The following is a 14462-nucleotide window of genomic DNA, read 5'->3' as shown; positions in this document are numbered from 1 at the left end:
CGTCCGATTTCAGAATTTGCTCCCCACTTAGAAAATGGTCTACGCTTCGCTTTGTCTTGCACTTAATCCACAAAGAGCATGAATCACGTCAAACTGCCCAGAGTTGTGATAAACCATCCCCTCCCACCTTAGGCTCAGAATGGTCACTTGCTAAAAATCAAGATGAGAACTTAGATGGGTGCTGGTCAGATCTACAGTGTGTTTTACTTTTGGTTTTGTGAACCATTTTACATTCCTGATTATTTTTCAGTCAGTGAAAGTTTTTTTTCTGATTTTCTTAAATCGACTTTGCAACATCTTGGAATACATGACAAAGTATATGTTCCACTCAAATATGTCTTTGCCTTCTTGCCATTCTTTAATTCTCCTCAGCTGTACTTCTGTTCCGCTCTATTATTGTAGTTACGGGGAATCAGCTGGTCTTACAAGAATGATGTACTTCCTGTCAGTTATAGTTGATGAGTCATGCTTTCTACGTAGCCCTTCAAAGGAAGGGATTGCAAAACGTCAGAATTCACTTTGAAGAAATAAATATCTGTGTCTCGATCTACCACAACATCTGAGCCAAATCACTCAGCATGTCTAGTTACGAGCAATAGTTTTTTTTCAGTCTTAAAGGGCCATGCACCAAGTCATAGATTAACACAGCAAGAAGAGGGGCTTTGGCCCAACTCGTTCATACTGACCAAGATGATTCTACTTGCCATGTTCAAAGTTCAATGTAAATTTATTACTGATGTACATTTACAGTGTATAGGTTACCGTATAGTACCTTGACATTCATTTTATTGCTGGTATTTACAGGAAAATACGCTAAAATTTTACAAAATAACGATGCACAAACAGAAAAAGAGTGAAAACAAACAAAGTCGAAAAGAAGACAAACTGTGTAAGCAAAAAAAAATACTGAGAACATGTTGTAAAGAGTCCTTGAAGGTGAATCTCTGGGTAGTAGAATCAGTTCAGAGTAGTGGCGAGTGAGGTTATTCACGCTGCTTCAGGAGCTTTATGGTTGTAGAGTGTAACTGTTCCTGACTTCATTCAAGATGGCGGCTTGCAGCGGCCACTCTGGAGCTGATTATCTGTTATTTGTGAAGTGGGGTGCCATGCGCAACCATAATCAATTGAAAACGGACGTGGGAGCACAGAGGAACATCGGAAAATCTCCAGGAAGACCTTCTTCGTTGCTGCTGTGAGGTCCGGGACTCTGCTGGGAAGAACAGGCCCCCAGTCCTCGGGGTCGCGTTGCCGATGGCCGTTGGCGGGGCCGTCTTAATACACTCGGCAGAGGATGGTGCTCAGAGAAGCTGTGCCGGAGGGGATGGTCGTCGGCTCGGAGGTTCAACGGACTCGGAGTCCGCTGCGGTCAGGTCGCTTTCGGTGTGTGCTGCGTCTGTGAGGCTGGGTTTGATGGAGCTTTCATTGCGTACTGAGTCTGCGAGGCTGAGTCGGGAGGCGCCATGGAAGTCCATAGCGGGGGTATTCCCTTCTGCCGCCAGCGTGGGATGGCGAGTCTGTCGGGACCCTGGGGACTTGTGGAAACTGTGTGGTGATTTCTTTTGAACTTATAGTCCTTTAACATCTTTGGACTATTTTTACTGTGCCCATGGTCTGTTTTTTATCAATCATGCTATTGTTTGCATTGTTGTAACTATATGTTGTTTTTATGCTGTTTTATACTATGTGGTTTTGTGCAGGTCTTGTAGCTTTAGATTTTGGTCTTGTTTGTCTGGTGTATTTGGAGCTCCTTTCCGGGGACGCGATAAGACGGTAGCGTGATATTAATACGCAGCAGCCTCTCTGGACTCTGGATTGGGGATTGCCAAACGTTATGTGGATTTTCTAGTGTAGTCTGTTTTGTCATGTGCTTTTGTGATATCATTCTGGAGGAACGTTGTCTCATTTTTTAACTGCATTGCATTTGTGGTTTCTAAATGACAATAAACTGAATCTGAACTTGATGGTGTGGTACTTTTACAAGCTGTGATGTCTGCATGCATGGACTAACAGTGGGTGGCCGAATACTCCAGTCCAGTATAATCTTCAGGAGCCATGCTTGACACACTCAAATCAAGGCTTCAAGCTCCCGAATTCCAGTGTTCTGGGCAAAGTTGGAGTTTGGGGTCCCGACATCGGCTAGTCCTGGCATTGATCATGGTTAATCGGAAGTCTGGAAGTGTAAGCCTGATGGTAGAATGTGAAATCCATTGGGGAAGTTGGGGCCCCATTGCGGGTCTGCTGGGGGCCGGAGGCCTGTCCTGGGGGTGGAGGGCTCTGTGTGGATCAGGTAGGCGGCTGGGAGCCATGGAGGAGAGAGGCTTGCTTTACTGCTATTGTCTTGTTGCTTGTTGTGTTGTGTTTTATTCTCTGTCATTCCCCGAGCATTGTGGGCATGCTAGGTTGGCACCGAAATGTGTGGTGACATCGTCAGCTTGTGCTGGTTTTTAAGGCAAATGGCACAGTTCACTCTATATTTCAGTGCACTGTAGTAGGCCTCCGTTAGTCTCGATAGGCCATGGATTTGCACCTTGGAAAGTTTCCAGGACGCAAGCCTGGGCAAGGTTTTTTTTATGGAAGACCGGCAGTTGCCCAAGCTGCAAGTCTCCCCTCTCCACGCCACCGGTGTCATCGCAGAGCAATGTGTAGTTAAGTGCCTTGCTCAAGGACACACACGCAGCCTCAGCGACCTTCAGATCACTAGACAAACGCCTTAACCACTTGGCCACATGCGTACACGTGATAAATAAGTGAATTTGAATCTGATTCATTAATTCACTCTTGATGGGTGGAGTGAGGCACCCAATACGTTGACTTCAGTGGAACGAGGAAGTGCCAAATCCTGCTGATGCTATTCAGAGCACTTAGCGCTTACAAAGAGATGAATTCCTCAAAGATGCTCTTCACTGGACTAACCCTGGGGATCATTTGAGCTAGAGCAACCTGATCCCAGATTTCAAGGATCATCTTTATTCCCCAGGTACATTTAAATGTATTAGGAAATTGCTGTAGGGTGTGAAACTACAGACAGCAAAAAAAAGGACATTCAATGATAATACAGAATAAAGAATTATATAAAATAAAGTTAGAAGTACAGATATGGAATAAAATGTGTAGAAATACGTATGTATTACTACAGAATGTGGTTGGAAGTGTTTATAGTGAACTGCAGTGACTGGGGTAATAGATAGAAGGGGTGAGGTGATAATTAGAATTGTCAATCAGATTAACTGCCTGGGAGAAGAAACTTTTAAGATGGCATTAAATTTTTTGCTTTAATAGCTTTCTAGAAGGAAGCTTTTGGAAGAGGCAGTTTGCAGGGCGGGTAGCGTGTGCAATGATTTTCCTGGCCCACTTCTTTGTACTGGACACCAACAAGTTCTACACTGATGACAAACTGGAGCCAATGACCTTTTCAGCTGACTTGACAGTCCACTGTAGTTTTCAAAAGCTCTGAAAAGCTGCTGCACCAAACCAGGTACTACAGGCTGTTGTGAGGATGACCGTATAGAATCGCACCAGTACGTACCAGTCTGTTTGCAAAGTTTAAGCACATACACCTGTGAAGATCCAACAACATGAACTGGCACCATGTTGTTAAATGATGCTTACATCATTGTCCTTGGGTAGACCTCCTCCAAATCGTGCTCCAGTTCTTCCAAGCTTTAGAGATCGAGAGTTCATCTTTATCTTATAAGAGATCCATTCAACAACCTGTTATAAGAATGAGATAGTAGGCCTCCTTGAGCTTCTTGGCACCTGCTGTTGAACCTTTAGATCTTCTGCCCCCAAGGAAGAGGGAGAGGAGAGAATGTCTGAAGTGAAAGGCATCTTTGATTCTGTTCAAAGTTCAAAGTAAATTTATTATCAAAGTACATACTGCATATGTCACCCATGCAACCCTGATTCATTGTCTTGCGAGCATTCTCAATAATTCCACAGAGTAATGTCCATAACAGAATCAAGGAAAGACCACACTAACTTGGGCATTCAGCATGCAAAAGACTACAAACTGAGCAAATGCCTGAAGGAGAACATAATAATAATAAATAAGCAATAAATATCAAGAATGTGAGATGAAGAGTACTTGAAAGTGAGTCCATAGTTTGTGAGAGCATTTCAATGACTGGACAAGTGGAGTTGGCTGCTTTGCTGAGGTAGTGGGAAGTGTAGGCAGTCAGAGGAAGGGAGGGTGGATTATGGGTCTGCATTCTCTGCTCTGTGAATTCTTGTGATGTTGGTCACTACAGTTCCCATACTGAACTGAGATGCATCCAAATTGGATGCTGCTTTGATACCTCAGCCAAAAGCTACTGCCTGGTGTGAAGGACTGTAACTATAAGGAGAGATTGGGTAGGTTGTATTTATTCTCATTGGAACATAGGAGGCTAAATGTGACCTGAGAGGTTTGGAAATATTAACAATTCTTTGCCCTGGTCACTGCCCATATTTGTGTTTAAATTCATTTAAACCAGACGGAGGTCTGCAGCAACATGACCAAATATAATGCACTCAACTACTAATCCTAAGCTGAAGTATGAAGACTGGACCACACACAAAATGCTGGAGGAAATCAGCAGATCAGGCAATATCTATGGAAATGAATAAACCTTCATCAGGACTGGAAAGGATCAGAGAAGATGCTAGAATAAGAATATAAGAAATAGGAGCAGGAGTCCGCCATCTGGCCCGTCGAGCCTGCTCTGCCATTCAATAAGAACGTGGCTGATCTGGCCATGGACTCATCTCCACCTACTTGCCTTTTCCCTATATACCCTTAATTCCCCTACTATGCAAAAATCTATCCAGTCTTGTCTTAAATATATATATACTGAGGTAACCTCCACTGCTTCATAAGAAGGTGGGGGGATGGGAAGGAGAATAAGCTCGAAGGTTTTAGGTGAAGCCAGGAGGGTTCACCTTATTCTGGCATCTTTCCCCTTCCTTTCTAGTCCTGATGAAGGGTCTCGGTACAAAACATTGACTGTTCATTCATCTTAGTGGATGCTGCCGAGTTCCTCCAGCATTTTGTGTGTGCTGCTCTGGATTTCCAGCATCTGCAGAATCTCTTGTGTTTATGAATCTGCACTGTAAAGCATTGTTTATTTACTTTTTGAGCTACAGCGCAGAATAGGCCTTTCCGGCTCATTGAGCCGTGTAACCTAGCAACCCTAGCCTGATCACAGGACAATTTACAATAACCAATTAACCTATCAACCGGTACTTCTTTGGACTGTGGGAGCAAACCAGAGCACTCTACGCAGTCATGGGGAGAACATACAAACTCCTTGCAGGCAGTGGCAGGAAAGGTGTAACATGGTACTCACCACTGGAAAACAGGATCCTTTCTCAATATTACTTCCAATCATCTTCTAATTTGATAAAATCATTGAAGCATTTTTTCTTCATTCCCAATACTAAGCAAGCAATGTAGTATTACATGTCCATTATGCTGTGCACCCATTATTGAGGCCAATGTGATGTAACTCATCGTAGTGTCACAGTATCAGAATCAAGTTCATTATCACTAACTTAACTGAAGTGAAATTTGTTGTTTTGCTGAGCAATGCAAGACATAAAATCACTATAAATAGATAGATAGTGCAGGTTGGGGAGGAGAATAAATGAGGTAGTGTTTGTGGGTGCAAAGACCATTCAGAAATCTGATAGTAGAATTCCTAAAATGTTGAGGGTGTGTCTTCAGGCTCCTGTACCTCCTCCCTGATAATACAATTGAGAACAGGGCATATCCTATTTGATGGCAGTTGATAGTCAAATGTCTATATGACCAGACGTCACTTAACCAGAAACTATTCCCCAGTTTATCAAAAATAGTCTACAATGTGGAATAGACTCAATGGGCCAAATGGCCTTATGGTCTTATGTTGTATTTGCTCTTTTTCTCTCTCTTTCAGAGACTTTGTGAATGCCTTCATTCAGTTCAAGAAGCCCATTGTGGTGGCAGTCAATGGGCCAGCTCTGGGACTGGGAGCCTCTATCCTCCCCCTCTGTGACATTGTGTGGGCCAGTGAAAAGGCCTGGTTTCAGACTCCGTACGCAACCATACGATTAACACCAGCTGGATGCTCTTCATACACCTTTCCGCAGATAATGGGAGTCGCTCTAGTGAGTACCTCTTGTCAAATAATACGAAGATTCCTTTGTCAGTAAACACTCTTCTTTAGATTAAATTTGACACATATGCCTTTGTATACGGATGCTCCTTTGATCATTAAGTGTTCTCCAGAACTCATTTGTCCTACTTTATCTATTTATATACTTAGCTCTTACATTTTCATAAATCAGTCGATATTGAATGGCGGAGCAGTCTCAATTCTGCTCCTGTGTCTCATGGCCTTGTGGTCTACCTCCAGAGCATAACAGACAAACTTTGCCCATTGATGTTGCTCAATAGCTCGGTGAAGAACATTTTAGATAAGATGATGAGCACAATTGAAGTTCCCTGACTTCATTGCATCATCATCCCTATGTCATAAACCTCAAAACAGGTGGTCATGGTAGAACTGGCGGTTCCTTGGGAAGACCGGATTGAGGAGGCACTGTAATTGGCCATAGTCCTTTTCCTCAAAGTAGGAAAGCATTAAAAGGACGTAGATTAAAAGCAAGAAGGGAGGAAAAGTTTCAAAAGGGACCCAAGAGAAGCTTGTTCACTCTCAGGGTGCTGGGTATTTAGAATGAGCTGCCAGAGGAAGCTGCGATGGTGTGCACAATTACAGGGTTTAAAAGTTACTTGAACAGGTACGTGTATTGGAAAGGTTTAGGTTGGGGTTCCCAAGCTGGGTTCCAAGGACCAGTCGGTTAATGGTAATGTTCCGTGGCATAAAAAAGGGTTGGAAACCCCTGGTTTAGACAGATATGGGCCCAACACAGGCAAATGGTTCCAACTCAGATAGGCATCTTGGTCACCATGGATGAGATGGGCTGAAGGGCCTGTTTCTGTGCTGTGTAACTCTGTGACTAACAACTAGAACATTACAAGGACCATTTGGACTAGATTCATAACTGTTGAAGTGTGTAAGCAGGGCTTGATTGAAACATAGAAATATACAGCACATTACAGGCCCTTCAGCCCACAATGTTGTGCCGACCCATGAAACTGCCTAGAATTCCCCCACCGCATAGCCCTCTATTTTGCTAAGCTCCATGTACCTATCTAAGAGTCTCCTTTGGGAGAATCCAGAACTAAAAGTTCATTACTACTTAATTTGATTAATTTAATTCCCTATTTATCATAATCCCTTACTGCTCCCTTATCTCAATATATTTTCTGCCAGAAATAAAAATTACAAAACTCTATTTTCTTCTTTCAGGCAAACGAAATGCTGTTTTGTGGTAGAAAATTAACGGCACAGGAAGCCTGCAGTAGGGGGCTGGTGTCTCAAGTCTTCTGGCCGACCACATTCAGCCAAGAAGTTATGTTGCGGGTGAAAGAGATGGCGTCCTGCAGTGCAGTGGCAAGTTTATCCATCACTTACAAATAACATTACAGCTTAACTTTGCGTATCAGTGGTCCTAATGTTCGTGAGAGGACTGAATCAGATTATGTTTTAAATGGTAGTGAGTTAGTATTTTGTAACTGTTTCTCCTGAGAATCCCGCTTTCATGCCCTTCCATTTTATTAACTCAGAATCAGTTTAATGTCACTGACGTATGTCATGAAATTTGTTGTTTTGTGGCAGCAGTACTGTGCAATACATAAAAAGTTACTATAAGTTACAATAAGCTATTTTTTTAAGTAATTAAGCAAACAGAGCAAAATAATGAGCTAGTGTTCAAGGGTTCATGGACAATTCAGAAATCTGATGTTCGAAGGGAAGAGCTGTTCCTGAAATGTTGATAATGTATCTTCAGGTTTCTCTACCTGTTCTCTGATGGTAGTAATGAGAAGAGGGCATGTCATAGATGGTGAGGGTCCTTATTGATGGGTGCTGCCTTCTTGAGGCATTGTCTTTGAAGGCATCCTCGATCGTGGATGATAGGCCCATTATGGAGCTGACTGGGTCTACAACCCTCTGCAGCTTTTTAGGATTCTTTGTATTGGCACCTTCATACCAGACAGTAACGCAACCAGTAGAATACTCTCCACTTCGCGTTTGTAGAAATTTGTTAGAGTCTCTGGTGACATACCAAGTCTCCTCAAAGCTCAAATGAAGTATAGCCACTGGCATGCCTTCTTCATGATTGCATTAATATGGGTATATTGAGGAGAGATTTTCAGAGATATTGAAAGATGTTTAGAGACCAAGTGTGGTCTAGGTATGATTACATAAGATTTATTAAGGAGAACAAAATTGGTTGTTGACCCATCAGCTACAAGTAAGGAATAGGCAGGACGCTTACTGACCCTTTAACATTGCTCTGGAAGGTAACGACTATCGTTAACAAAAACAGAAAATGTTGGAAGCACTCAACAGGTCAGGCTGCATCTGCGAAAAATGAAACAGTCAACATTTCAAGTCAACAACGGTTTATGTTTCCACAGTTGATACCTGACCTGCTGGGTTTTCCATGTATTTTCTGTTTTCTTTCTTATGTCTATAATCTGCAGGGAATCTTTTATTTTTAATGACATGCTCTTGATGTGGCAAAGCATATTTGAAGCTAAAGTTCTAAGCAATGACAAGATTCCTGGCCTAGTTCTGTGTTCGCTACTTTCAGGGTGTTAAAGTCATTGACAATGATTAACAAAGCAGAATTCCTGAAGGACGTAACAGAAACAGAATCAGGTTTATTATCACTGGCATGACACTTTTGCTCTTTGGCAGGAGGACAGTGCAAAGACATAAAATTAATATAAATTACAAAATAAATAGTGCGAAACAAGCAATAATGAGGTAATATTTATAGATCCCTTCAGAAATCAACCACAGTTGGGAAGAAGCTGTCTCCGAATCATTGAGTTCAACATTCATAGTAAATTTAATATCATTAGACATAGAAGCAGAATTAGGCCATTCAGCCCATTGGGTCTGCGCTGCCATTCTACCTGACTATCCCAGATCGCACTCAACCCTATACACCTGCCTTCTTGCCATTTCCTTTGATGCCTTGACTGATCAGGAAACGATCTACTTCTACCTTAAGTATTTGCACAGACTTGGCTTCTACTGCAGTCTGTAGCAGAGTATTCCACAAATTTACTACTCTCTGGTCTAAAGGCTCGCCCCCTAAATATTGAGGCTTTGCCCTCTAGTTCTGCATACACCCAGTATAGAAAACATTTTCTCCACGTCCACCCTAACTAGTCCTTTCAACATTCAGTAGATTTCAATGAGATCCCTTCCTCCCCCGCCCACCTGCATTCTTCTAAGTTCCAGTGAGTACGAGCTTAAAGCTGCCAAACACTCCTCATATGTTAACCCTTTCATTTCTGGAAACACCCTTGTGAACCTTCTGTGGACTCTCTCCAATGACAACATCTCCATTCTGAGATATGGGGCCCAAAACTGTTGACATTACTCCAAGAGCAGCCTAATTAGTGTCTTATAAAGGCTCAGCATTATCACCTTGCTTTTATATTCTATTCCCCTTGAGATAATGCCAACACTGCATTTGCCTTCTTTACCACAGACTCAACCCCAGTAAATTAACCTTCTGGAAGTCTTGTATGAGGACTCCCAAGTCCCCCTGCACCTCTGATGTTTAAACCTTCTTCCCATTTAGATAACAGTCCGCACTATTGTTCCTTTTACCAAAATGCATTATCATACATTTCCCGACACTGTATTCCATCTGCCACTTTTTTGCCCATTCTTCCAATTTGTCTAAGTCCTCCTGCAATCGCATTGCTTCCTCAGCACTACCTACCCCTCCGCCTGTCTTCATATCATCCACAAACATTGCCACAAAGCCATCAATTCCATTATCTAAGTCATTGACAAACAAAGTGAAAAGCTATGGTCCCAATACTGACCCTGAGGAACACCACTAGTCACCATCATCCAACCAGAAAAGGACCCCTTTATTCACGCTCACTGCCTCCTGCCTGTCAGCCATTCCTCTATCTATGCCAATATCTTTCCTGTAACACCATAGAATTTTATCTTGTTAAGCAACCTCATGTGTGGCACCTTATCAAACACCTTCTGAAAATCCAAGTAAATGACATCCACTGTCTCTCCTTTGTCCACCCTGCTTTTTACTTCTTCAAAGAATTCTAACAGATTTGTCAGGCAAGATTTCCCTTTACAGAAACCATGCTGACTTTGACTTATCATTAGTCTCCAAGTACCTCAAAACCTCATGCTTAATAATAGACTCCAACACTTTCCAATCACTGCAGTTAGGCTAAATGGCCTACAATTTCCTTTCTTTTGCCTTCCTCCCTTCTTAAGGAGTGGAGTGACATTTGCAATCTTCCAGTTCTCCAGGACCATGCCAGAATCAAATGATTCTTGAAAAATCATGACCAATGCATCTCTTAACTCTTCAGCAATCTTTCTCAGGACTCTGGGATGTAGTCCATCTGGCCAAGTGACTTCCACCTAAAGACTTCTGAGTTTGCCTAGCACTTTTTCCTTTTTGTGTAAGTAAGTTTCCTCATCGTAGTATGTATATGTATTTTCCCATATACTTGAGATTCGGTTTCTTGTGGGCATTTGCAAGAATTAAAAGGAAATACAAGAGAAATTATGACAAACTATACATAAACACAAAAAGAATGACAAACAGACAACGTGCGAAAGAAGACAGATTGCAAATAAAATAAATAATACTGAGACAGTGAGTTGTAGAGAGCCCTTGAAGGTGAGTCTGTAGGTTGTAGAATCAGATCAGAGCAGGTCAGAGTCGTGTGAGTCTTCAGGCTCAAGTACCACCTCCCTGATAGTAGTCATGAGAAGTGGGCATGTCCCAGATGGTGAGAGTTCTTAATGATGGATGCCAACTTCTGACGGCACTGTCTCTTGAAGGCGTTGCCAGCCAGATCACTCAGAATGGCCAAGCAACAAACTGCAGGTGGGGTGGCATGATAGCGTAGTGGTTAGCACAATGTGTTACAGTACAGGTGAGCTGGGTTCAATTCCCATCATTGCCTGTAAAGGAGTTTTTTTATGTTCTCCCCGTGGCCACATGGATTTCCTCCGTGTGCTCCAGTTTCCTCTCACAGTCCGTTTAGCAGATTAATTGGTCTTTATAAATTGTCACATGTTTAGGCTCGGATTAACTTGGGGGATTGCTGGCCGACATGGCTCAAAGGGCAGGAGGGGCCTCTCCATGCTGTTTCTCAATAAATAAATAAACTCAACAAGTCAGGCAGCAACTGTGGAGAACAGTGGACAGTCGATGTTCTGAATTGAGATCCTGCATCTGGACAGGACACTGAAAAGAGCCACATTGCAAACTGCACACTCAAAAATGCTGGAAGAACTCAGCAGGCCAGGCAGTATCTATGGAAAAAAGTACAGTCAATGTTTCAGGCCCAGACCCTTTGGCAGGATCTGAGAAATAAAAGCAGATTTAAAAGGTGGGGGGAGGGGAGAGAGAAACAGAAGGTAATAGGTGAATCTTGAACAGGCAGGGATGAAGTAAAGAGCTGGGAAGTGATTGGTGAAAGAGATACAGGGCTGGAGAAGGGGGTCTGATAGAAGAGGACAGAAGGCCATGGAAGAAAGAAAATGGGGGAGGAGGAGCAGTAGAGGGAGGTGTTAGGTGGACAAAGAGATAAGGTGAAAGGGAAAAAAGAAGATGGGGAATGGTGAAGTGGGGGGTGGGACATTACCAGAAGATCAAGCAATCGATCTTCGTGTCATCAGGTTGGAGGCTACCCAGATGAAATATAAGGTGTTGTTCCTCTAACCGAAGTGTGGCCTCATCACGGCAGTGGAGGAGGCCATGGATAGAGATATCACAATGGGAATGGGAAGTGGAATTAAAACCTGTGGCCACTGGGAGATCCTGCTTTTCCTGGCAGAGGGAGCGTAAGTACTCAGTGAAGTAGTCTCTCGATCTATGTTGGGTCTTGCCGATATATAGGAGGCCATGCCGGGAGCACCGTACACAATATATATGCCTCCAACAGACCCTAACAGGTGAGGTGTCACCTCAGCTGGAAGGACTGTTTAGGGCTCTGAATGGTAGTGAGGGAGGAGGTGTAGGGAGGTGTAGGGGCAGGTGCAGCACTTGTTCCACTTGCAAGAATAAGTGCCAGGAGGGAGATAAGTGGGGAAGGACGAATGGACGAAGGAGCGATCCCAGTGGAAGGCAGAAAGAGGGGGGGAGGGAGAGATATGCTTGGTGATGGAATCCCGTTGGAGGTGGCTTAAGTTGCAGAGCGTTACGTGTTGGACGTGGTGGCTGGTGGAGTGGTAGGTGAGGAGGACAAGAGGAACCCTATCCTTGGTAGGGTGGCGGGAGGACAGTGTGAGAGCAGAGATGCGTGAAATGGAAGAGATGCGGTTGAGGGCAGCGTTGATGTTGGAGGAAGGGAAGCCCCCTTCTTTAAAGAAGGACATTTCATTCCAGAGTGATGGAGAAGCCTCATCCTGGATGAGAGTTCAAGGCTTTAGTCAGAATAGTGAGGCAGCTTTCTCTGTTGTTTTCTTTGTGTGAATCAATCAAACTGAGATCCCATCTGTTCCTTGAGGTGGGTATAAGTGACTCATGGTGTTATTTTGAAGAGCAAGGGAATTAACTTGCCCAGTATTTATCCTTTTATTAAATTTTCTTAGAACAGATTATCTGCTGTTTATTACACTCATGCTTGAGGGAGCTTTTTGCAGGCACTTACAACATCAGAAATACCCCACTGGCTATAAACCGCTTTAATGCTCTAACACGGTGTAAGACAAATACTCGCTGGCATCAATGAGCAGACGTCAAACAGGACGTGCAAAAAGAGGCTTTTAAGATGTAACGGACATTAACAATTTTCAGGGCAGGGGAAGGTGATTGGGAATTCTGAGGTCGAACCAATGCATCGCTCTGGGGTGAATTTGGTGGTTTGAACTGCAGGAACAATGAGGATAGACCCCAGCTTCTGCACTGATGCTTGGGTCCAGAGCAGTGGAGATGAAAGATCTGTCTAGTAATAAATGAACTGATTTGAAGAATCTGATTGAAGAAACTCAAGTTGGATTGATACTCTCAATAGAAATAGACTGTTTCTCCCTCCACAGATACTGATTGACCTGATGAGTATTGTCAGTATTTACAGTTTTTTTTCAATCTTTTTATTATTGTTATTAATATCAACAAAATAAAATTGATACATAGATAATTGGATTACAAACATACACATTTCAACTGAACATGAAAGAATACATAAGCAATGATTACAGTATAAATGAGTATTCCCAAATCATGGACGATACAATATATAAATAAACAAGGCAAACCTAGCTATATCAGAATATATGATAAAAAAAACAGAAAAAAGAAAAAGAAAAAAAATTATGCAAAAAAAACTAATCTAATAATCTAGTAACTAATAAGGAGAAAAAAACAAAAAAAGAAAAAAGAGTAAAAGAAAAACTGGAAAAAGAAAAAAAGGGCTGTTTATAATATCTCACAAAAATACAAAAACATCAGTGTCGTCAACTCCAATCCTCTCAACATATATAAAATCAAATCTGGAAAATCAAATAGGCTTGGAACAGGGTCATATTACCTCACATGAAAATATTGAATAAATGGTCTCCATATCTTTTCAAATTTAATAGAAGTATCAAATACACCACTTCTAATTTTTTCTAAATTTAGACATAACATAGTTTGAGAAAACCAATGAAATACAGTAGGAGGATTAATTTCTTTCCAATTCAACAAAATAGATCTTCTAGCCATTAGTGTAAGAAATGCAATCATTCGACAAGCAGAAGAGGATAAATGGAGTGAGTCCATCATTGGTAAACCAAAAATTGCAGTAATAGGATGAGGTTGTAAATCAATGTTCAATACCGCAGAAATAATATCAAAAATATCTTTCCAATATTTTTTTCAAAAGCAGACACGACCAGAACATATGAGTTAAAGACGCTATCTCAGAATGACATCTGTCACAAATAGGATTTATATAGGAATAAAAATGAGCCAATTTATCCTTGGACATATGAGCCCTATGCACAACTTTAAACTGTATTAATGAATGCTTAGCACATATAGATGATGTATTAACTAATTGAAGAATTTTATCCCAATTCTCAATAGGGATAGTAAGGTTAAGTTCTCTTTCCCAATCATTTTTAGTCTTATAAAAGGGCTCTAAACATATCTTCATAATTATATTGTAAAGTTTTGATATTGGCCCTTTCTGAAAAGGGTTTAGTTCAAACAAATTCTCTAAAATACCTGAGGACACAAAATTTGGAAAAGTAGGAAGTACAGTATTTAAGAAATTCCTAATCTGTAAATATCTGAAAAAATGAAATCTAGGCAAATTATATTTATTAGATAATTGCTCAAAAGACATAAAACAATTATCCAAAAATAAATCAGGAAATCGTAGT

At 41.8% G+C, this 14462-nt stretch overlaps 1 protein-coding gene across 1 annotated transcript in view; it reads left to right on the top strand.

Moving 5' to 3' along the window:
- Positions 1–14462, top strand: part of LOC132407020 (chromodomain Y-like protein 2) — a 208633-nt gene that overhangs the window by 168160 nt on the left and 26011 nt on the right. The window contains exons 5-6 of the mRNA XM_059993257.1: positions 5913–6123; positions 7329–7472. Coding sequence (XP_059849240.1) covers positions 5913–6123; positions 7329–7472 — 355 coding nt within the window. The remainder of the gene's footprint in view (positions 1–5912; positions 6124–7328; positions 7473–14462) is intronic.

Source organism: Hypanus sabinus, chromosome 17, assembly GCF_030144855.1.
Source record: "Hypanus sabinus isolate sHypSab1 chromosome 17, sHypSab1.hap1, whole genome shotgun sequence".
NCBI lineage: Eukaryota > Metazoa > Chordata > Chondrichthyes > Myliobatiformes > Dasyatidae > Hypanus > Hypanus sabinus.
This window is presented reverse-complemented; position numbering and strand designations above follow the sequence as displayed.